This window comes from Colletotrichum karsti, assembly GCF_011947395.1.
Source record: "Colletotrichum karsti strain CkLH20 chromosome Unknown Scaffold23, whole genome shotgun sequence".
NCBI classification, from domain to species: domain Eukaryota; kingdom Fungi; phylum Ascomycota; class Sordariomycetes; order Glomerellales; family Glomerellaceae; genus Colletotrichum; species Colletotrichum karsti.
In genome coordinates, this window is record NW_024065923.1 from 309445 (window position 1) to 332317 (window position 22873).

The following is a 22873-nucleotide window of genomic DNA, read 5'->3' on the forward strand; positions in this document are numbered from 1 at the left end:
TTCGAAAGCGCTCTGCAGCACGAACCCGCGCCGCAAGATAACGTCCTCGACCGCCCGTCGTTATCGTCTCGTCAAGCACCGTCCACTACCACAAGCTGTGGACTCGGAGAGAAGGACACGCTCACTGCACACCCGTCCTCCCCTCGCTGGCCACCACGGTCTTCCCCGCGACCTCAGTCCGAGCCGTCGCCCTTCCGAAACAACCCAATTGAGTTCCAATTGGAGCTCAATCACCACCGAACATGGCCGACACCGCCGGCCATGAGGCGACATCGCCCGTCTCCCCCATCTCCCCAGTCTCCCCCGTCTTCGAGAAGCACAGGAGTGGCATCAAGCGCAACGCCAGCACAAAGCAGCTTAAGCTCATGAACGGGCCCCTTTACCAGCAGGGCCACAACAACGTCAACGTCGTTCTCGTGAGAAGGGTCAGGAGGAAAGATGACAGCGCTTGGAAGATGCTGAGCAGATGGATGGTTGAGAACCAAGTCGGTATGTCGTCTCTTGTGTCGCTCTGCCATGCTCTTCCCTGTACCCCACACGCGCCGACTCCAAGCCACAGTCGAAGCATCACTGTGTTCCACGACATTGCCACGAGACATTGACTCCATTCGCGTGTGTTCGGTCGCAGATTAAGCTAACCTCCGCTACCTCCAGGTCTCTCCTTCAACCTGCTCGCCCTCCTGTTCCTCGCCCACTTCTTCATCCCAAAGGCGCAACCCCACACGATCAAGTTCTTCACTCTCTCATACAAGAATCCCGAGACCGGCATGTACGGCGCCGGTCTCGGTGACGGCTGCCTCATTGCCTTCTGCATCGTCCTCTTCACCGGTCTGCGCGCTGCGACTATGGAATACGTCCTGGCCCCCCTGGCCAAGACTTGGGGTATCTCCAAGCGCAAGGACCTGACGCGCTTCAGCGAGCAGGCCTGGCTGTTGGTTTACTACGGTGTTTTCTGGCCTATGGGAATGGTACGTGTTTAGCGTGGAAGCTCGAGGCTGCTGCGCAACGCAAGCTGACATGGTTGCAGTACATCTACAAGACATCGCCCTACTGGCTGAACCTGAAGGAGCTCTGGACGGACTGGCCCCAGCGCGAGCTGTCCGGCATCAACAAGTTCTACATCTTGGCGCAGTGGGCTTTCTGGCTGCAGCAGATTATCGTTATCAACATTGAGGAGCGTCGCAAGGACCACTGGCAGATGTTCACCCACCACATCATCACCTGCTCACTGATCTCCTCCTGCTACAGCTACCACCAGACTCGTGTCGGTAACTTGATCCTTGTTCTCATGGATGTTGTCGACATTTTCTTCCCTGTAAGTCATGTCCTGTCGCCCTGATAGCCGGCCTGCTAACCCTTTCTAGCTCGCCAAGTGCCTCAAGTACGTCGGCCTTAACACCCTGTGCGACTTCATGTTCGGTGCCTTTGTGGTTTCCTGGTTCGTCGCGCGTCACATCTTCTACGTCATGGTCTGCTGGTCCATCTACGCCGATATTCCCGTCACGATCCCCACCGGCTGCTTCAGGGGCAAGGAGCCCAACTTGTCCGGGCCGCTTCCCATTCCCGAAAACTCCTACACACACATTCTCGAGCCGTTCTACAAGCCCGATGGCCTCGTCTGCTGGAATGACACCACCACGTGGTCTTTCCTTCTGCCCCTTCTCGTCCTCCAGGTCATCACCATTGGCTGGTTCTTGATGATCGTCCGTGTCGTCATGAAGGTCCTCCGCGGCGGAAACGCCGAGGACACCCGCAGCGATGACGAGGGTGAGGCTGAGGAGGAGGCTGATTACGTCTACGAGGAGGCTCAGCCTCTTGAGCAGGAGGTTGGCGTTGAGGACATCGACCTCAAGAGCTGGGAACGAAGGACGGGTATCAAGAGGCAAGCGAGCGCCTCTGGCGTGAGCCTTCCGGGCCACAGCGACCGCAAGGAGCTGCTTGGCAGAATCGGCTGCGAGAAGCAAGTCGACTAAATGAAACGGCTGTCATTCCGTCTGTCGTGGGCACGAAGCAAAAGCCATACGGACGGGAAGATAGAGCCCAATGTACAAAGCATGTTGGTGTGAGGGGAAAGAGGAGTTTCAGAGGAGTCGTCATTGGCCGAAGACAGGACTGAGGCAACGCGACAACATCGTACTATGTTAGAGACCAATGGTGCGTCGCCTGGACGGTGGGCACCACACAGGCATAGATAACATCTGGTTCGGTTTTTTCGGTTTTTTTCCAAAGAACGGCGAAAAAAGAGAAAAGTGTGGAGGTCGAGAGATGGTCATCTCTTCGCATTGGGATTTATTCACACAGTTGGACGTATTGAGAAATGAATCAAAAGTCTTTTGAGTTGATGCACATCGACGTAGCTGTTGCGACGTGTGAGAAGGTGGGTAAATGCCGTCGACTTTCGGAGCTTGCGATGTCATGTGGGGCTGACCCCGAGATTTTAGGTCCGGAAAGCCGGCTTCGGGTCCTGCGTTTTGACGACGTTGCTTCAGCGTCATGATTTATTCAGTCGCTCATGCAGAGATTCTACTTACTGTCATACAATACTGCGTACTAGCATGGGTCAGAGATACTATTAATACCTTATATTTTACTGCTTTTTATATTGGGTAGATGTGAGAGCTGCGCGAAGCGTAAGCCACGGAATTAATCAAACGGCTTCAGCGTCATATTGGCAGAACCTCTGGAACATCTTTCTTGCACTCCATTATCCACATGCTGATGTTGTTTGACATTGGAGGAACATGCAAGGCTTCCAGGGGTAAGGACAAGCCAGTAAAACTTCGCAATTACTTTGTTCAGACATACATATTATGGGTATATAAGAAATGGCAACGCGGCAAATTTCCCTATTCACTCCAAAATGATATCCTTTGTCTGTGCTTCACAGGTTGATGGTACCAAGACCGCTTGAAACCCTAAAAACCCCAGAAACCCCAGAAACGGAGCAGTGTCAACTTACTGCACTTGCTCTATCTACGGTGGTTTCGAAGAATATCTAGTCTAATAAAACCTTTACCCCTTCAGCACTCGATAGGACAATAGTCAGGTTCTGCTTCTCCTGTCCAACGGGCAAGTTGGGTACGCTCGGCGGTAGACGGATATTTGGGTATCTCATCAGAAGACGAACGACGCCGTAACTAGCCTCCATGAGAGCGTAGTCCTCTGAAGTAGATTAGCATTTTGTAAAAACTAGTCTCAGAATAGGAGGCTTACTCCCAAGGCAGACTCGAGGGCCAGCGTGGAAATCGAGAAATCCTGAACCCAGTCCAACTTTGCGAATCAACTCGCCACTAGCCCATCGGTCTGGTCGGTATTCTGTGGCGTCAGGGCCATACAGTGCCTCTCGTCGGTGAAGGTGATACGCTGACCATCCCACGCCATTACCTTTCCGTAGGAGAACTGGCGCGTTTCCATTATCTCCGCCCCCGCGAGGAAGAATGGTAGTACGGGCAGCATAGCGTACGTTGACAGGAAGCTGAGGGTACAGGCGAAGAGCTAGTTTGAAGTCAGCCCATTGAAATATGATATATAACAATCTGATTCCCCGGATGCATGGCATAGGTGATCTCACTTTCTTTCAAACAGCAATCTAAGAACGGGAGCTGTTTGATGTTCTCGCGTGTAATGTTTTGGTCGGCAGACGTGATGACAGTCGCTATCTCTTTTTTCAAGCGGACGAGTAGTTCAGGATTCCGAACCAGATGGAAGCTGGTTCTATTAGCAACTGTCGAGTCTTGATATAAACTTGACCACTTACAATGTCCAACTCAGCAGACAGGCTGTAGTGTCTCGTCCGGCGGTAAGAACATGCAGCAGCTGATCACGCACTAATGTGCGATCTTTCAGACTCTTCCAAAGGTCCACGATGAACCCATACTTCTCTTTCGCAGATGCCTCGCCGTGGTCTTCGAAGTGGTCGATGGCCTTGCTGGCAAAGAAGGACGCCCAATCGCGAACCCCGCGGCAGGCCTTCTTGAACCTTTTCGGTGTGTAAAGCCAGGCAAGATCTGCCAATCGCAGGCGCATGGCAGACACCATACTAGCGTAATCGAAGTTATCGCGCAAGGCGAGGCGATCGGCCTGTGGCAAGCTGCTGTGTGGTTCGCCGAACAGAAGGTCGGTTGTGGTGCCAAGTGTGTATTCGAAGAAGTGCGGTTGTAAGTCTACAATGTTTTCAGGGCTTTCTTTTGCCTCTTTTGCAATTGCATCGAGTAGTTCCATTGCATGAGGTTCGAGCGCATCCAGACCAAGACTTCGCACATGGACGAACTGATGTCGCAGAATCTCTCGGGAGTGCTTCCAAGCGGGGCCGTCCTGGGTGAAGATACCCTCGCCTAGCAGGGGAAACAAGCCCTCGCGGCGGGAACCAAGAACAAAGTCTTCAAAACGGCTGTTGAGGATTGCCTCGATGTTGACAGGATCAGTTATGATGTAGCCTGTCCCCAGAATATCCATTCGAATGGTCGAAGCCATGCTGAAGTACTTGGTTTGGAACTCCAACATTCGGCACTGGGGAAGCGCATCATATTGGAGTTTGAGGAGATCTATGGCGAAAGGCCACTTGTAGGGCAGGGTAGCCTTCACGGGCTGGCAGCCGTGTTGAGCTGCAAGTGCATCTTCCTCCTGTGTATTCTGTAAGCACTTAAGTCTTTGGGACTCTAGCTGAAGGAGGGCAGAGACAAGAACTTACGGTTCTTCTCTTTCTCCGACTGAGATACCATTGAGTCAGTCCACTTAAAGCGATTGCCGTGACGACGCACTTCAGAACGAAGCTGGTTCCGAGAGCCCCCATCATGTACGAATGCAATTGCTTTTGTTAGATAAGGCAATTGGGTGGGAATGAGGAAAGGCCACCAGCGCGGGAAATGACTGGAAACCCCATGCAAGGGAAAATCAGGCACGTTGGTGCCAATTTCGACACGAAGTGGAAAGGAAAGGAAAGGGCCGGGGGGGGCAGGTAAGGCTGTCACATTTGCTAGCAGCTAATTCTTGGCTGCATATCAACTGTCCAATGATCTTTATTTCGATGTTATCAATTTCAATGTGCATCATTCGTCTGAATGGTTCCGGATGCGCCAACACATTTGGGCGCAGAATCCGCATGCCATTATTGCACACGGAATGCAATTGCGATTGGCTAAGTAATTCATGTGGTCAGCTGTGCTACTTGGCATACACGCATCTTCTCACACATGTCCTTTCAAGGGCGGTTGGCCCTCGTAGCACAGTACTCTGGAGACTTCCATATTAAGTAGCGTTGTTGACGCCCGTCTTCTTGTTCGTCGCTAAGTTCCAACTCCCAGCGACTTTCGACTTCAATCTTCGTTCTTCACAAACAATTGAATCAGCCACATGTCCGCCTCCTCCGAAGACTCTGGCAACTCCGCAAGCGACATCATCACCTATGTAGGGGTGCCTCTAGCTGTTGCCGGAGTTTTGCCAATTTTATCATCATTATGGAAAGCATTTATGATACTCAGAACTAAGCGGAAAATTAGGTCCAAGCTGAAATCCAACAATATTGACGCAAAGGTAGAAAGTGACGGATTCACAAGGGTCATCGAAGTACGCTGCGAAAAATACTTCGCGAAACCGCCGAGGCTTGTTGACCAGTGTGATGGTGGAGATAAGCAACCTGGGAGGGCCCTTAAGCCTGAAGAAATCCGCATGATCTGTGCTGAAGGCCATGAGATGTACATCCCAGGAGGAACTTGGGCTATTCTTCAGTGGAATCTGCTCCCGGACCCTCAAAGGCATGCACAGCGACTGCAACATCCCGAAGATCTTCGTCAGCCGCAGGTTGAGGTCATTTTTGAAGATCTTGTCACATATCTTCATGACCTCGGTGCGGTTCCAGATCAAATTGGCTGGGGTAAACTACGCTCTAATGGCATCTGGACTGCACCGAACACAACTCTTATGAGGTCCCCAGGGGACTCACCCAAGCCCCTACTCGTTACCAAAATGCTTGAGCATTCAGGCAGCAACTTATCTCTTGCTCTTACCAAACACTGGGGAGAAAAATGGACATTGCCTGGAAGCTCAGCTTTGCCTCCTTATTCGATATGCCTACCATCTCTATCTGTCGACATGGCCCAGACTGGTACGCCGGATGAAAAGGATCAGAAAGACTTAATATGCGAGATTGCCCACGATGGGATTACGATAGCTTATAAAAGGCCCGAAGGAAATGCGTCCCCTGATCCGTATGAAGACCAGATTGCAACGGCGCATTTGCGAATTCGGAATGGGATGTCGTCGAAAGGTATTTGGTTTGCAAGTCTTGCTACCGCATGCAAGATGGCAGATATGACAATCGGCTGGAAGTATGCAATTCCCAAAGACATTCTGGATTTTGCAAGAGCGGACACGGTTCCTTGTGGTGTACTTGAGTGTCTGGGTGTGCTGAGCAAGCAACAGACTCCATCCTGGACTGTCGAGGACCATTCTGATAGGCACGAAACTTGGCAACTTTCGATGAAGGTGAGGAACGAGCTTTTGGCGGAAGATGCGGAGAGACGTATGCCACATGAGATACGCGAAAAGGTTTTAAGGGAGAGGTTTGAGAAGGATCATCTTCAGCTTTTGGATGATGGTGAGTGTCCTTGCCGTGTCAAGTGAGACCCGAGCTTACACCAATAACAGCTTACAGCCAAAATCTTCGCGAAGTTGAAGCCCGTGAGCGTCATATTCATGACGCCATTCAAAGCCCGAAATGGAATCCTTCCAAAGTCGCTACGCATACTCTATTGTGGCTTCAAAGCAAGGGACTCGTCCCCAGCTCGGTCGAACTGAAAGACGCCGCCTATATCCTCTTACGCACAATGATCCTGGACCCGAAGGTTTCAACTTCGGTTTTCGACGTTCTCGACAGGTGGAAATCGTGGGTCGAGCAAGGTGGCATGAGAGACTATGACCTGACGGCACTACAGGAGATGCCAGAAGCTTTTGGTCGAGCAACAATCGTGACAGCCATGATTGCGGAGTTAAAAAGCCGCGATTCCAATTTTTTGCTCGACTTAGATGAATGTGTTAAGACTTGGAAAATTGCAAGATTGGGATAATGGATATTATAATAAGTTTTCGGGAATTGAGGCGTAAATTTGATTTGATATGGTCATGCATGCTTGTTCTTGTTGATCTGACCGTTATCGAATACTGCAACGTGAGCTTTATTTTAGACATCCTCTGTGCGTCTTGAGCAGTCTGCTTTCCTCTGATCACATGCACGGTGCACTACATGTACATGAGCAGCACATGGCTGGCACAGGCGCAATCATCCAAAGTTAGAGTCGCCCACTAGCTCCCCGGGGAGAAAACTGCACCACCTACACATACCATGGCATAGTGCGCTTGGTGGAGCGTTCTGTGAATGGTTTTTTCTTGTCTTCTTGTTCGGCCTCCTCTCAATTACCGGACTTCCTTGGCTCGAGGCTTCCGTCTGAAGGTTAGATGCGTAGCAACCCCTTCAACACCCGATATTTCAAGCCATACTGGACATTCTGATCTAGCTCTGTGTCAGTAAGGCACCGGCGAATGGGGGCCCAAGAGACGTATAGCATGGTTCTCATCATAGATATAATGGGTACGACGTCTTTGTTTCTAACTCTTAGCATAGTGAAAGGGATCTGCAGGCTTCCCAATACTTCTAGTGCGCCAGATTCTGCCCAAAGAGTCGAAGACGCGACATAACCCGGATCGCTGGTTCCATAGCTACTCATCAGCCGTAATCTAAAGCTGATTACCTTGATATATTAAGTTCATTGCCAATAATTAAGCATTTCCTGGACCTTTTGAGTTATGGTGTGTTTCCACTCTAAGTTCTTCATAACCCAGGTAGAGTGTCTTTATGGTGTTCACCCTGCTGGCACAATGGCTTGGGGGTATAAATGTTCCTGACGCTCTTGGCCGTCGCCATCCTACGATGGTACAAGATTACATTGCCCCACGTCGTTTCAATCACAGATGAGTGTAGAAACCAAATCCCACGACAAACCCGCCAATTCATAAGTGTACGATTGACTGTTACAATTTCGCGACAAGATGGACTACCCTAACGCCGAAGCCCTCAACTCATCTGTACCTGGGGTCTGGCGGAAGCTTGCGAGAAAACCAGGCGAGCTGTACCGGTGGGGTTTTTACCTTTACCGCGCAACGTACGATGATCAACATCTTTGGGAGCGTTACATTTCTTTTCTTTCTGGGATGGCGTCCAGTTATTTGGCAAGGGACACCACCCACAGACGGCAGGAGATCCGAGACAAATTCAGACTCTCCCTGGTCGAGGACCCAGATGCCCTGGACGGCGCAACTATGAACGATGTCAAAGCAAGATTTCAAAACTGGTCAGACAGTCTGCCCGACGAGGGAATCGAAGATGAAGAGGTTCCAAAGGAGCAAAACCGCGATTACGCTCGGTTTAGGTACTGCTTGTTCGTGGACGCTGAGTGTTTGGAGTCGTTTAAGCAACAGGAGGGCAGATTGAACGACTACGCTGGCGGAGATCATGCTGAAGGTGGTGCATTCGTAAAAGTCATCAACGCGGAACACCAAGTCATTGACTCCGAAGGCGATGACAGTGAAGCCGACGAGAATCTGGAGGAAGAGGAAGCAGGCCAAGAGGAAGATGGTTTCGAGGAAGACTGGATGTACATCGATTGCAGATGGGTTTGCGCATTCTACGACATTGTGCAAGACGGAGGGTACGAATGGGACAGGCAACTGGGGATGTGTAAATACCCGACAAAGACGCCTTGGAGGCGTTGCTAGAGGCGCGGAACCTAAGCAAAGTGAGATCTGAGGTTTACTGGTAATTACTGGCTATATTCAATCCATGTAATTTCGTCATTTCACTGTCAAAGAAGTTTCAACACGGTGTGAGAATCACCCCTTAATTTCGGGATATGCTGTGACACCGATGAGACCTGTTGATGTTGAGAACAGGCTGTCAGTCGAAAAGCTCAGAGAGGAGGTTCAATGGAATACGATGATGATTGAGATGCCACACGGTACCTGGGATCTTCTCAAGCGGAATCCCGAAGAGCTTCGCGTATGCAACATCTCGATGAACGCCGCCAGGCTCAGGCCAAGTTCACACGCGAAGATCGCTGTCGGGGGAAAGGATGCCTGAAGAAAATTTCAAAAAAGCGGCATCTGAACGGGAGAGACCGGAGGCTTTCGCTCGAGTAGCGATAGGGATCGCCATAATAACGGAGTTTAAAAGCCGCCATTATGATGCTCTGTTCGATTTTGATCAGCATATCAAGGCATGGAAATTTACAGGATGTGAACAATATTGCATCAACCGTTCGGTTTTGGAAGCATGAGCTCGTTTTGATGTAATTGTACTTATTTCTTGTTTTCCGTATTATTGAAGCGTTGAATGGGTTCACATGAGAGACTTCCGGTGTCCTTCACATTTGACTGTCTTGAGATCTTTGATACTAGAAAGCAATTGTGTTCATCCTGCTAACTCAACAGGATCTTGCTCTCGGCTCTTTGGCCGATAACCCTGCCCTGAAACTGCATATTGCGGTGCGTCTAGTTCCATCCTCTCAGTCGCATCCCTAGCATGTAGCTCCGCCCTCTCATAAACGACCTTTTGCTCACTGGCAGCTGTGTGATTTTCCACGGCCGCCTTCTTTCTCCGCCTCAGGAATAACCAAACACCTAACGCGGCGGCTAGCACCAGCAATGCGGCCCCGATGCCAATACCAGCTTTGGCTCCGGTTGAAAGCGAAGGATTTGACTCCGGTGTGACCGTACCTGAGCTCGTGGGCTCAGTGCTCGCCGCCGTGGTCGTTGTGGTCGTCGTTGTGTTCTCCGCTTCCACAATTGTAAAGGCTGAGCCCGTAGCAACACTCCTGAACGGTTTTCCGTCCGTGCTATTGTATATCTCAATAACATATGGGTTGTCCAGATTGATGGCGAAGGCCTTGGTTATTGTCCAATTATACGTCATCTCGGTGCAAAACTTGTTCGAAGGCATTAGGTACCAGTTAGCGGATTCAAACTTGAACTCCTGGTCGGCTAGACTAGGTTAGTGTTGGTTCGTTGTTCATGGAGACTTCAATACTTACTGGCTATTGTATAGGGTGATGAACTTGGCAACGCGCCACGATACCCGACAGTAATCTTGTTTGAACCCCCTTCAGGTATGTCGAATTCGTAGCCGGCTGCCCACGAAATTTTGACAGTATCTCCAAAACGCACTTTAGCGCCGTTTGCTGGCTGTAAGACATAAACACCACATGTTTGTGAGGAGGTTGGCGACGGCACAGGGAGAGGGGGAGTAGTCATCGCGGGGATACGCAAGTCCGCAAAAACTGGAATTCTGGCAGTCTTTTCAAGTCGGGGCCGGACTGAAACCAGCGAATGCGCCGTCTTTATTTATTCCGAGAGTCGTCTCATCACCAGACGGGCGCGTAAGTGCGGCACAAGCCAGGCAACCTGGCTTATCACCACATCCCTTCCGGCGTTGCTACGCCCCTGGAAAGTGCACTTTGCAAAATGACTGCATATGCAGTCGAGCCATCGCTTGCGCGCGTGTTTCGTTGGGCTTCGCAGATCCTCGCAGGATTTAACGGCTGAGTTTCCATTTTAGGCCCTTCACAGATTTAGCCCGATAGCCTCCAGTCACGCCAACATGGCCACACCCTCAGTGAGTTTGAAAAGCAAGGACTGGAACCTTGATTTGTGGTGATGCAGTATTTGGAATGGCGACTACATGGCGTAATTGGCTGATAGATTAACTTAAGATCTTCGGTAACCCTACAGCCTGCTTCTAGTCGTGGCCGGGTGATTGTCAAGCATTTGGGATCAGGCTGTGACGTTACATACACCTGAACATCACTGACGGCTGGACAGGACTGATGCGCAGCCTGCTCAAAATGCAAGAAAGAGTAAGGTAGAAAGTAACCATAGATGATAAAATAAGCGTGAACAGTGCTTCGTGGGGCTGAGCCTGTCGAGGCTCTCCGTCTCGAAATTTCACACCCGCATACAGTATCCCTACGCTCGCCAGGCAGATCACCCCAGCCGCAATCCCTCGCACTATTGAACCAATCATTACATGTCCAGGAAGCAAACATATGACACCTTGACTTGGAGTATAGAGGTCGGGAACGTCGGGCCGCCGCTACAAACGAGCACGCTGGCAGTAGATCCTCGAAACGTGAGCTTGCCATGTGTTACTGTATGGCTTCTTAGTCGACACACCCTTGAGCTAACACAACCTGCTGAGTTGGACTCGGGTACGACGGCTCGTAAAATTGCAGTCACTGGATCATCATGGGGAGGTCCTCCAAGTTGATGCAAGTGCTCCCACCCACAAGGTGCCATACACGGGTAAGGGTACTTTCGATGTGAGTCTTAGCAAAGCACGGGTTCACATGACATCCCTCGTTCCATTACCAGATCAGCGATCATTCCATTTCTTTCATTCTTCTCAAATTACTCAAAAATAGGAGTGACACCCTTCTTCAGAATGATGTTTCCATACTTCCTCGTCTCGCCCGTCGAAACGATCGCAAACGCCTTCTTGGACCTCTCATAAAACGCGAACCTCTCCAGCTTCTCAATCTCTCCATCGTACCCCAACGACTTTCTAAAGTCTCCCTCCACGCTCGCGTCCGCCGTGTCGCCCTTGACGACCTCCATCATGAGCACGGGGACGACGCCGTAGTTGTCGAGCTCCAGGAGCGGTGCGATACCAGCCAGAAGCCTCGAGACAGTGATGCCTGGTGCAGGCGCGTCAGTCGTGCTGTGATACAGCGATGGTGATATGTCCGGACGTCAACTTACCGTCGGCTCGCAGGACCGGGATGTGAGGCGGGCAGATGGAATGGGCCGGGAAGTGGGCGTCGGCGAGGACGATTTCGTCGCCGTGGCCCATCTCGGCCAGAACCTTGAGGAGGTCTGGGGAGATGACGGGGGAGATTCCTTTCAGGACCATATTTGCGGTAGTGTTGTCCGTGAAAAAGGATGTTGGTGTAGTTGGTCAAGAGTGATGTGAGAAGACGTCTTTTTTAGCCTCAAGGTTGGATGTTTGTCGGTGAAGTGAACGTCGTCGTTGTAATAACCCCCCACGCCGTTTCGCAAAAAGTGGGGAGCTGGACCCTGAGCTCTAAAACACACCGTGGAGACTTTCTAGGGATGTTTGCACGAGATTGACGACATACAACAAACACCTCATCTCATTGAAACTTGCATGGCCAAAGAGGCCCGTATCCTCGCCGCGTTCATCCGGAAACACTTCCTCAATCGTCACAACCTCACTCCTGCTCACCCAAGCTAATCCAAGCCTTCTTCCCCTGCCCCCTCAGCCTCCCTTCAATCGCTAACCCCATCCCCCTCAACTCCTCCTCCCCAACACCCGCCCACTCGCGCAAGAACAGCCGCACACCCTCCACAACATGTTCATCTTTCGGGTCTTTACAAGCAAGCAGTAGATCGCCAACGAGCTCCAGCCGCAGATAATCTGCCAAGGTCGGCTGCTGCGACAGAGAACCCCTTCGCCCCAGCTTCAGCGCGAACAACGCAAGATCTTCGCTCCGGATAACCTTCAAGACTTCGCTTTTCACATGCGCAAAGTCGGCGTGGTACAGCCGGCGGCTCGCGACCGCATCGATGAGCTCCGACAGCTCCGCGACGAAGAAGTCGACGTCCTCGTCCAGCGCCGGGTGCCGGTGGTAAGGCATGGGGAGCACCGCGGTCCTCAGCCTGATCGTGCTGGGCAAGACGCGGAGCTGCGATGACGTCCTGGCGGCCTTCCCTGAGCGTATGTCCTCGATGAGCGCGATGGCGTCCTTCATCAGGGGAACGCTATTGGCCTGCCAGTTTTTCCAGCCCGCCGACCAGTTATCGGCCCCGACCGAGCGCAGCTTGGAGAACAACGCGTCGAGCATCTCGAAGTCGCCGTTGAGGACGAAGCTCCTGGCGGCCGCAAGCACGAAGTCCTGCACCAGCTGGAGGGTGATACCGCCTCCGCCCTCCAATTTCGAGGGTATCTCTCGCTCGTACCGCTTCAGCACGAAGGCTGCGTGCCCGAGTCCGAGTGCGAATGAATTGTTCCCGGTGTTGTCGAACTGCTTCAGCCAATGTTTTCCCGCGTTGCTATCGACCAGATCTCGGTTCTTCTTGACTGCTTTTGTAACGCGTTGAATCTCGACAGACGGGCTGGCGTTCGTAAGTGCGATTTCGCACAGCATCCCGAACAGAGAGGCGGGCATGTACTCCGTCCATCCAGCAAAGAACGACGAGAGCATCGCGGGATTCACCGGACACCTGGGGAGTTCGATCTCGCCCTCAACGAGCTTATTCGTCGCGAGGAAGAGCTTCATCCAGCGAGCGTTGGTGACCGCGGATCCCTCAAGCGCACTAACGACGAGCTTAGCGATTCTCTGCTTGTCGTCCGGGTTAAGCTTCGTGTTCTGGGCTTGGTCAAGCAGCAACTTCAGCAACGGCGTCTCCTCGCCGACCTCCGGAAGCCCGTCGGCCCAGTCCTCCTCCGTATAAGGCCTCCTCTCACTAAGCTGCGCCGCCGCAGGCACCACATGCCTCTCCAGCGCGTCGAGCACACGCGCCCGCAGCTCCGGTGGGCATGACGGGACCTCCAAAGTGCTCATCAAACTCTGCACGATCGTGATCCGCGCGTCGATGTGTCTCGCCTCCGAGAGCAGCGCCGTGAGGATGTCGCAGGTCGAGAGCGCGCTGATGAAGAGGTTGTTGTGCAGCACCTGCGCCATCATCTTGATGGTCGTGACCTTGATCGCCGGCTTCGGACCCTTGTTCTCCCCGCCCTTGACGAATGGCCGCGCGTTCTGCTCACGCATCTTGTCTCGCATGGCGCCGGCCATGGTATGCAGGAACTCCTTCGCCGCCTTGGAGGGCAGGTTCGAGAGGAACCCGACGTTGATGAGCTGGCGATGCCACGAGCTGTTCTCGCCTCCGTCCATGATCAGGTCGCGGATGAAGGGGCACGCGAGAGCGGGCTCGTCGCTGTTGGCGACGCGGAGGACGATCTCGATGATGTTGCCCATTTGCACGTTTAACCTCTTCTGGCCCAGGCGCGCCCTCATCCCGTCCATGAGAAACCGGGCCAGCTCCGCCAACAACGCCGGAGTCGCGCCGCGGAGGTTTCGTAGAACGTAGACTGCTTGGACTTCCACACTATTGCGTGAGTCCAGCAGAGCCGTGGCTGTCTTGCTGTAGAGTAGGGCCTCTATTTCGAGGAGCACCTCCATCGTCGGCTTCCACAGCATCTCCGTGATATCCCGGGCCTGGTCCTCCGAGTCCGCCGACTTCGTGATCTCGTTGAAGGACTCCACGCTCTCGTTGGCAAGGCGCTTATCGACCACGGCCCGGGGTAGTTGGAGCACATTCTCCCACCTCGAGCGCTTGAATCCCGGTTCTTGCACGGCCATGATCGCGGTCTCGGTCAGGTCGACGAGAATTCTGTCGGCGAGATCGACGCCCGCCTTCACCGACGCGGGGGTGGCAGCGGCCGCGGCCGGGGTATTCTTCTTCGGCACGCCGCACAAGAGATCCTTCGCCTCCTCCGCGACGAGCACGTCGCCGCTGTACAGCTGCCACGACGTCAACGGATCCTTGACGAAGCGACGAGCCCACAGCACGGTGTCCCCAAAGGTCTCGAGGTCTCCCGCGGCGATGGCCAGGTTCATCGCCGACTTGGCCCAGAACGCGCGGTGCGCGGGCTCGCGCGACTGCTCCGCCCTCTTCTTTCTGTCCTCCACGATCCCCCGTGCTCGGACGAGCCAAGCCGTGTCGTCGATCCCGGCCTTGGACTTGCTGGTCAGGAGAGCTCTGAGAACCTCGACGTCGCCAATGCGGCTGTTATCCGGTCCCTTCGGCTGGCTCAGCACGCTCTTCGTGGTGGCGGGGGAGAAGAAGTCGCCGCCCGGGTAGGCCTGCGCCAGCCTCTCGAACAGCCGACGCGACCGCTCGATCTCGATCTCGAAGAATACCCACGGCTGCCAGAGATTGCCCTTCACGGGAAGATCCCGCAACCGGGCGAGACCCTCCTCCGAGTCGTCCTCGATATCGATGCCGTAGCCCTTCAGATGTCGAAACGCCAGCCTCAGAAGCTCGTACTTGGACTCCGGATCCAGGCGTTTCCTCGTCCGCTGGGCAATCCCGAACATCGCAGACAGATCGAGCTGCCGCTTCCCGCCCGGCTGGAGCTCCAGCAGCTGCACCACTCGCAGCCTGAACCTCTCCTTCCCGTCCGCGGGCGCCATCTTCCACTTCTGGATGATGAGCTGGAGCAGCCCGCTCTGCCGGGTGTCCAACTGTTGGGTGATCTGGCTCGGGTTCTTTTGCAGAGCTCGGATGACGTAGTCGAGGAACTTCTCCTTCGTCGCCTCTTCGTAGTTCTTCTTCTTCTTGTTGATCAGCAGCCGGACCAGAAGAGGCATCGCAAACTCATTCATGAAGTCCCCGGAAACACGCGGATCCTCGTCCTCCAACAACCTCCCCAAAACCTTCTCACAGAGCGCCAGATTCCCCTGCACAAGCGCCCTATCCTCCCCGAAACTCTTCCCCCCATCTCGCGCAAAGATCTCCCGCAGGAACCTCTCCTCATACCTCTCGCGATGGCCCCTCGCCAGCGCCTTCTTCTGAAACCCGCTCCACTCGACCCCCTTCGCCTCCCACTCCTCCACGACCTCCAACTCGCACGCCGGGACGATGTCCTGATAGAACCGTCTCAGCGGCCTCTCGTCCGGCGCCCCGGGGCCGTGGAGGAGCCTCACGAGCTCGCCGAGCGCGGGCCGCCGCTCCGCCCTCGCGTCCGGCGCCGACGCCGTGCGCCCGAGCCAGCGACACGTGGTCCGCACGTCGCTGACGCTGAACTCGGCCATGGCGGCCGCGAGGCCCGTGGCGCCGCCGACCGCGTCCCACGTCGCGCGGAAGCGGTCCGCGTGGCGGAGGGATTTGCTGAGGCTCTTGATCGCGGCGGTGCGGTCGCCGGTTTTGGAGGTCGGCTGGAGGGCCTCGGCGATTTCTGCCGGCTCGATGCGTCTCATTGTGTCTGGTGGTGGTGTTGTTCTGGTGTTATTATGTAGGAAGGTGATTGATTATTACGGCCGCGTTGTACGGCATTGAGAGTGATGATGCAAGTGGTTTTTATTTGCATTGGGTCGTCGAAATATTATCTCGCTTTTAAGCACTACTTTAAAGCCAAATTGCAAGTGAGCACACGCGCATTTCAACAACGTGACTCAACTCGCCGACTGGCTCAATTTCTTTCCAGGCAGTCATGTTGACGACGGCGGCAAGCAATCGTGAGGCACAGCTCTGAAAGATCGCCAGTCTAAGCCAGGAACGGATTCTGAGTCAGAGTAGCATTCGTGGCTGGCGTTCCTAACGATCAACACACAACCCGACCTGGCGGTGAGGGGGGTAGTCGATTCAACGACTATTCTCGTCAAAAAACCGAGGCCAATTCCATCCAAGCGGCCAATAAACGAAGGATGACGATGCATCATCGTGATCGTCGGGCGTCTTCGCGGGCAGCGGGTTCATCCAGTCTTACACGAGCCACATGTACAAGTGGCACACACGTCCACATCGGTGACTTCTCAGCAATCCGTGCAATACTGGCAATGTGATGTAAGGAAAACGTCCCCCTATCTTCATCCGATCTTTGTCGTCTCTTCTAAACAAATTCCTCGTCGGCATTGACGCACATCCCATCCCGCCCACCCGTCCGAACCCTCAGCCTCGAACCCTCTCAATGCGAGCCGCAGCACGTTTCGGAATGAAGAGCCGCCCAATATATAGCAGACAACACCTGCCCGGCACACGCGCCATCGGGTGGCGGTGCGCGGCGGCCTCGCTTCAGGAGAAGGGGAGGTTCAAAAAGCACCGGACTCCCTTTGAATGCCAGGGTTTTCGATTGCAGAGGTCTATCAATCACTCTTATGAGTTCAAAATCATCATACTACTTTTTTGCCTCGTTGGTGCGGCTGCTTTTAAGGACGTTCTCATTGAAGCCACGCCGATCAAGCGCCAAGACGTCTTGCATCATATCACGAGCATCACGGTGGACGAAGCCAACCACGTTGACGAGCATTTAAGACCTGGAAGCAGAGCAGGCCGTCCTATTTGGTACCGACAACGTTTGCTTGAGAGGAAAGACACGATACACGGAAACATCACCAAAGACCAGCTTCAATCACGGCCGAACGTGGACCCGATGGTTTGCGAAACGACAAAAAAGATGGATCCCATTGACCAAGCAGACCTCCCTAACCCGAAATTCAAGTCGAAGAAGACGATAGGTACAAAGAACCAAATGTCCATAAAAAGGGTGCCGGGTCGTGGAGGTTGGACATCATCAAGTGATGAAGTCTACCCGCCACAGACCGGGCCAAGAAGTGAAGAAGGAAAATGCAATGTTCCATGGTAGGGTCGAACCTTTCCCCCCAGTTTTCTGATTCCACGCCAGATCCGTAAATGCATCATCATGAATGTCCAGTTTCCTCGAATCATGTCTCAGCTAGCGCGAGCATACCATAACGCAAAGCCTATCCATCACGCAAGTGCCGTATGGAAGATTGTGTTGAAGAGAAATGTACTCATGCCATTCGTTGGCGACCAAAGCGCATGATTCAAAGGGTCCCATCGACGGGGACAGAGGAGATCGAAAAAATCAAAGCGATCCCCTGATAAAGTACAGCGGTAGAAGTGAAGAAATGCCTCGCTCATGCGATTGAGTCCATCTGCACCCGTACCCAGTGGTCGTGTCGCAAACAAAATCCCAGATCTGCTTCAAGCGGGCAGGGCGAAGGGTGCAAGTGCAGTTTGGACGAGTCCGAGAAGACGCCGCCTAGTAGCCGTTGACGGTGGCGAGGCTGCCGGGAGGCAGGACGTTCTTGTCGAAGCTGCCGATGACGTTGCCTGTTTCTGGTCAGTGAAGAGCTTGGAGAGTGGTCGAGGTTCAACATACCCTGCTTCTTGTAGTTGCAGACGGTGTACCAGCTGCCAATGGAGCTGAGGGAACCAGCGGCGCAGTAGTGGACGGCGCAACCGACGCTGGTCGTGTCAACCCAGACCATCTGGGTGAAGTGGCCCCACTTAAGGAAGTCGGTCATGTCAGGGCTGGCCTGGCCGTAACCGGTGAAGAGGTTGAGCTCGCCGTTGTACCACTGGTCAGAGATGGCCTTCTGGGCAGCCTTGGCCTCACCAAGAGTCTCGGAGCCAGTGGCACCCCACATGGCGAGGTTCTGGCCGTAGCCACCGCTGCCCTGGGTCATGTCGTGCTCGAAGACGCAAGTGGCGGCGGTGTTGGCAGCATAGCCGGCAAGCTCGCTGTCCCAGGTCAGGGCAGGAGCGGAGTGGTTGGAGCGGTGGACGTTGTGGGAGTCAATGCAGGCGGTCTGGAGGTCGTTGGTAGCGGGGACGCTGGTGGCAGGAGGAGCCTGGGTGGTGACGGGCGCCGGGGTGGGAGTCGGCGTGGGGGTAGGAGTAGGCGTGGTCTCCGGCTCGGGAACGGGGACGTAGACGGACGAGGGCTTGACCACGGTCGGCTTGGGGGGCTCGACGGTGACGGTCGAGAAGACGGGCGCGGGCGCGGAAGTCTCAACGACCTTGGGAGCAGAGCTGGCGGGAGCCTCGTAGTAGATGGCAGGGTTGGAAGGCGTGGGAGTAGGAGTAGCAACCGGAACACCCTCGGTGACGGTGACGGTAACCCACTCGACGTCGAGGACGGTCTCCATGGCACGGGGGTCAAGGCCGATGGCACGGCCCATGACCGCGGCGGCGCCAGAGGCGGCAAGAACGATGGAAGATCTCATTTTGGCTGAGGTGGTTGATGATCAACGATGAGTGTCTGAAGGATGGTTAGCTTCGCCTGCGAAGTGTTGCTGTTGGGAAAAGACGGAGAAAAAAATGATGGCAGGAAATGGCGAAGGAGTGTGTATGCGTAGGCACTGAAGCAACACAAGATGTCTTCAACTCGGAAGACACTTGTGGCTTCATATATCTTGATGTAGGGCGAAGAGAATTCCCCAGATATACCGGATGCAACACAACGACATGCCACCGGCACGTCTCCGTGATCCAGACTCCCGCCCACAACGCCCTTTTTCTTCGAGATCCTGAGTCAAGCGGGACGGAGCCACGTGATGGTCAAGACAGATGAACAAAGGTCTTTGTTGGAGGGGGCAGGCTGTGTCGCGGTGGCATGTGGTTGTGTCGCAAATGGCATTTGCCAACAATAGCATTGACTCGGGAGGAATGACGGAGAGACAATTGGGGTATCGGATGAGGCTAGATCGACCACTCACCTTTGTGATTTTGGCTTGATGTCTTGGGAGATTCGCGGAATCTGGCAACCAGGGATCCTGTCCGGACGATATATGGGATGGTTGTTGCGGCGGGGAGATACTTGATTTTTGTTGAGCGAGGCAAATATGATCCCGTGAGATGATTCTCAGAGCCAGCTGTGTGGTGATGCAGCACTGCTGATACGGTTCCGTCAAGGACCTTGTGGTAAGTTGGTGAATGAGTGTGGGTGAACAACAGGAAAGACCTTGTTGTTTGATAGTTGGATACGCAGGTCGGACGAAGGAAGCCGTAAGTTTATTTTTTGGTGGTGAGCCGAAAAAAAGAACTCTCGTGAGAAACGATGCGAAGGAGTGACGATGCTGCGAAGAGAGCGTGAGTTTGAAATGCCGCGAAAAGGAATGTCGGTAGCCTGCCTGCCCTTCTATCCTGGAAGGTTGAGGTGCAGAAGAGAAAAAAAAAGAGGGGATCTCAGGTCGGGACCCGGGGCGAACTTACTTGGTTTTAAAAAGGAATGGACAGTGTCAAAAGACGACACGATGAGGCGACCTGGGCCGAAGGAGTGGAAGAGAAGGGGGTCGTTAGAAGCGGTCTCCTTGGGAATGGTGAAGCAGGAGGAGAGACAAGACGTTGGTGGATGGCGACGCCGGGCTACTAAAAGGGAGACGACAGGAATTGAGGAACCCGCCTAACTGGGATTCGAAGGACTGGGCAAGAGTCTGAGCGCGAGTCCAGTGGGTGGTCCAGCTGCGTCTACCTGCGTAAGGTACCTTGCCTAGGCGGGGGCCAGGGTGCTGAGGCTAGCGCAGTTGGTCGTGTTAGCTGCTGTCCAGGGGAGGTGTTTAGTTTGTTGTGGTGCCTGTGGTGTGCGTGTGCGTATGCGTGTGTACGACTGATTTCGTTCAAGGTGAGCGGACTGTGGAGGAGGCGCCGTCGATGGCAACGGCAAGCAAGGATCTCGAGATGTGGAGGGGAGGGAGGGGTGAACAAAAAAAGAGGCAGAGGCAGTGGGGGTGGATAAAATCAAAGTAATCAATGAAAACGAACGAACGACAGACGGGACGACGGGAGGCAGTTGCTGCTGTCCTGGACCCTGCAGAAGGAGCAAGAGAAGGTGGACGAGGGACGGGGGCCGGGGAGTCAGCGAGTGGAGGCAAGTGTGATGAAGGGCGGTAATCTGGAGGCGAGACAAGCAACGAGAAAAGGCCCCAAAACTCAAGAGATTGGGTGTGTTTGACACCTTATTCTTCAATATGTTTGAATTGTGCAGGGCGCAAGAAACACCAATATCAGGCACAGGGACTGATGCTGCTGTTGTTGCCGTCAATGACAGGAAAATGGAGGGGTGAATAAGATTGATGTGGGGGTGGCTATATCCCGTCTCCTAAGGTGAGGGGAAGGGAAGGAGCGAATTGGGCTTCTTCGAATGGTCCTTCCTCACTTTAAACGTGCGCCAGGTCAGAAGAGAAGATATGACAAAAAGGAAGGAAGGAACAACCTGAGATCTGCTATGACGCTTCAAGTGCTACCCTCCTCGTGGGCGCCAAACAGAACTGTCAGCTTGCTCTCATGTGCTCAAGATAAGAGGTCGATAATAGCAACACCAATGCAGCCTCAACCGCAACGGCAAACCGAACGCAAAAAACAAGCCAAATTTACCTGCGCCTCACCCGTCAGCTCGTCCAGTCAGCTTATTGTGTCGCAAAATGGCTCACTTCTAGCTAGCATGCGTCGAGATATGAAGCAGGCATCGTACCTAGGCATCTTGGCTACAGCTATCCGCTGCCTGCATCAAGTCAAGCATTTTAATCCATCACTGGACCAGCTTCCTGATCTGGGGCGCTGTCTTTCCCGAATAAAATTGTTGGATATTCGATATACACTCTGATATGCATTCATTATCGTCCTTCCTGTCAAGATCGGTTCCGTGATTTCGCCGTGCCCTGTTGTCGTGCTAGCCACCACCACCACGGACGGCACCGACAAACCCCTCAACACCAAGACTGCCCAGCTGTATCCAGGAGACGCGAAAGTCTCAAGGAGTCGTCCACGACCTGGATCAGAGTCATGGCCCAGACCGTCCGGCGGGACTCTCGAGCAGAGCAGACGCAGACCTCGGACGACGTCTGGCGGTCCCATCATCAACATCGATCGTGGTTCCCGGTCTGTTCGTCCCGGGGTTCCTCAGATATCATCGCGATAGTCTTGGCTGACACCGGCATCCTAACAGCCACTGGTTGCAGTCCCCAGCATCTCACGATAGCGACAAGCGACAAACACCAAGAGCTGTCCATTGGACGAATCCAAGGAAAGAAAAAGGGGCTTCCTCCTTCCGTCCCGGCGTCTCGTCTCCTGCGTCGACGCCCCCCTCCTTTCCCTCCGCCCACGTCCCGATCCCTGGGGTTTCCTGCATTTTGGACCAATCCCATCGCGGCGAGGTGCAGACGCCCACTCCTTTCCACCCAATGACGAATGACTTCATCTGGTACCTTGCAGAAGGTGGGCTCCTCTGGCCCTGATTGCTGCAAGGGTTGTGCGCTTGGCCCGGGGTGACCCACCGTCTTGAAACGGCCTTAATTTCGGTGGGGACCCGTTCATCCAGTCTTGCGTGGACATGGACTGTGCTCCTGCCTGGCTCTTGCCCATTCACCATCTGTGCCTGTTGTTCTTGTCCACTGTTTAAAATTGTTTTCTCGACAACGATGGCGCTCTTGCCGGGACGATCACTACAACGCTGCACTTGCACGGCGCGCCAGCCAACTGTTCCCTGCCAGAAATGCATTTTTTAACTTTATCAGCGCTTCTTCTTGGCCGTTTCTTCCGCTGTCTCGCCAAATGACCTCATTACGCTTCGAGGGGATTTCCTTCGCTCACATCCCCACATCAACCGCTATCGTTGCCGCTCCCGTATCACTATCACCGCTGTCAACGTCTCATCACACCCGACAACTTTTTTGACGTCCTGATTGCCGATGACGACCACCCATCAACAAAACCCTGTCAGCCCGGAGCGGGGGTTACGATGAGCGAGATGAAGCTGCAAAAATCTTCCGTTGCCTTTGTCCCAGTCCCAAGTCCCAACATGATGCGGTTTTCTGGGGTACAGGCACCGGCACCGGCGACCGCACCGCAGGACACACGTCCCGTGCCCACAGCGGATGGAGGTGCATGCGGATACCGACCTGCAGCAATCATTTCCATGGTGGAAAACCCAAGATGAGCCTGGGTCGAAGTTACCATTGTTTGTTATGCTCCTCCTCGGATGCCAATCTGCCGGTTCGTCGCTGTCATACCTGGGGTTGAGCTCGACGCTGGACGGCATGCCTGGCAACCGCTTGGTACTACCGTCCAGCTGCTGTCCTCGAGGTAGGTAATTGTCACGGACGTCTAATCGGCTACTGTGCCTCTCGTCCGGCTCTCTGCGAGGCGCTTTTGGTGCGGCCACCACCTAAGAAAAGATGACAATCCAACCGAGCACAGTCCGGTTCCCGAAAGGCAGCGGTCGTCTATCACCAACATGGCAGTCCACTTTGGTGGCGTCCCGAAGCCTTTCGCCAGCCCCAAGCCA

At 53.9% G+C, this 22873-nt stretch overlaps 6 protein-coding genes across 6 annotated transcripts; 2 read left to right on the forward strand and 4 right to left on the reverse strand.

The window, feature by feature from the left end:
* Positions 1–242: 242 nt before the first annotated feature.
* On the forward strand, positions 243–1973 carry CkaCkLH20_07363 (uncharacterized protein; the record flags this gene model as incomplete). Its single annotated transcript, XM_038890080.1, has 4 exons — positions 243–489; positions 655–968; positions 1028–1315; positions 1365–1973. The coding sequence occupies 4 exons, from the start codon at positions 243–245 to the stop codon at positions 1971–1973; spliced, it is 1458 nt and encodes a 485-aa protein (XP_038744558.1).
* A 1022-nt stretch (positions 1974–2995) lies between these two features.
* Positions 2996–4795, reverse strand: CkaCkLH20_07364 (cytochrome P450 CYP4/CYP19/CYP26 subfamilies protein; the record flags this gene model as incomplete). Its single annotated transcript, XM_038890081.1, has 5 exons — positions 2996–3162; positions 3214–3495; positions 3572–3708; positions 3758–4623; positions 4691–4795. The coding sequence occupies 5 exons, from the start codon at positions 4793–4795 to the stop codon at positions 2996–2998; spliced, it is 1557 nt and encodes a 518-aa protein (XP_038744559.1).
* A 3248-nt stretch (positions 4796–8043) lies between these two features.
* On the forward strand, positions 8044–8769 carry CkaCkLH20_07365 (uncharacterized protein; the record flags this gene model as incomplete). The annotated part of the gene is made up of 1 exon (XM_038890082.1): positions 8044–8769. The coding sequence occupies one exon, from the start codon at positions 8044–8046 to the stop codon at positions 8767–8769; it is 726 nt and encodes a 241-aa protein (XP_038744560.1).
* A 2682-nt stretch (positions 8770–11451) lies between these two features.
* On the reverse strand, positions 11452–11953 carry CkaCkLH20_07366 (l-fucose mutarotase; the record flags this gene model as incomplete). The annotated part of the gene is made up of 2 exons (XM_038890083.1): positions 11452–11738; positions 11803–11953. The coding sequence occupies 2 exons, from the start codon at positions 11951–11953 to the stop codon at positions 11452–11454; spliced, it is 438 nt and encodes a 145-aa protein (XP_038744561.1).
* Positions 11954–12272: 319 nt separating this feature from the next.
* Positions 12273–16043, reverse strand: CkaCkLH20_07367 (uncharacterized protein; the record flags this gene model as incomplete). Its single annotated transcript, XM_038890084.1, has 1 exon — positions 12273–16043. One exon carries the CDS (start codon positions 16041–16043, stop codon positions 12273–12275), a length of 3771 nt encoding a protein of 1256 aa, XP_038744562.1.
* A 1805-nt stretch (positions 16044–17848) lies between these two features.
* Positions 17849–18815, reverse strand: CkaCkLH20_07368 (uncharacterized protein; the record flags this gene model as incomplete). The annotated part of the gene is made up of 2 exons (XM_038890085.1): positions 17849–17919; positions 17969–18815. 2 exons carry the CDS (start codon positions 18813–18815, stop codon positions 17849–17851), a joined length of 918 nt encoding a protein of 305 aa, XP_038744563.1.
* Between the last annotated feature and the right edge of the window lie 4058 nt (positions 18816–22873).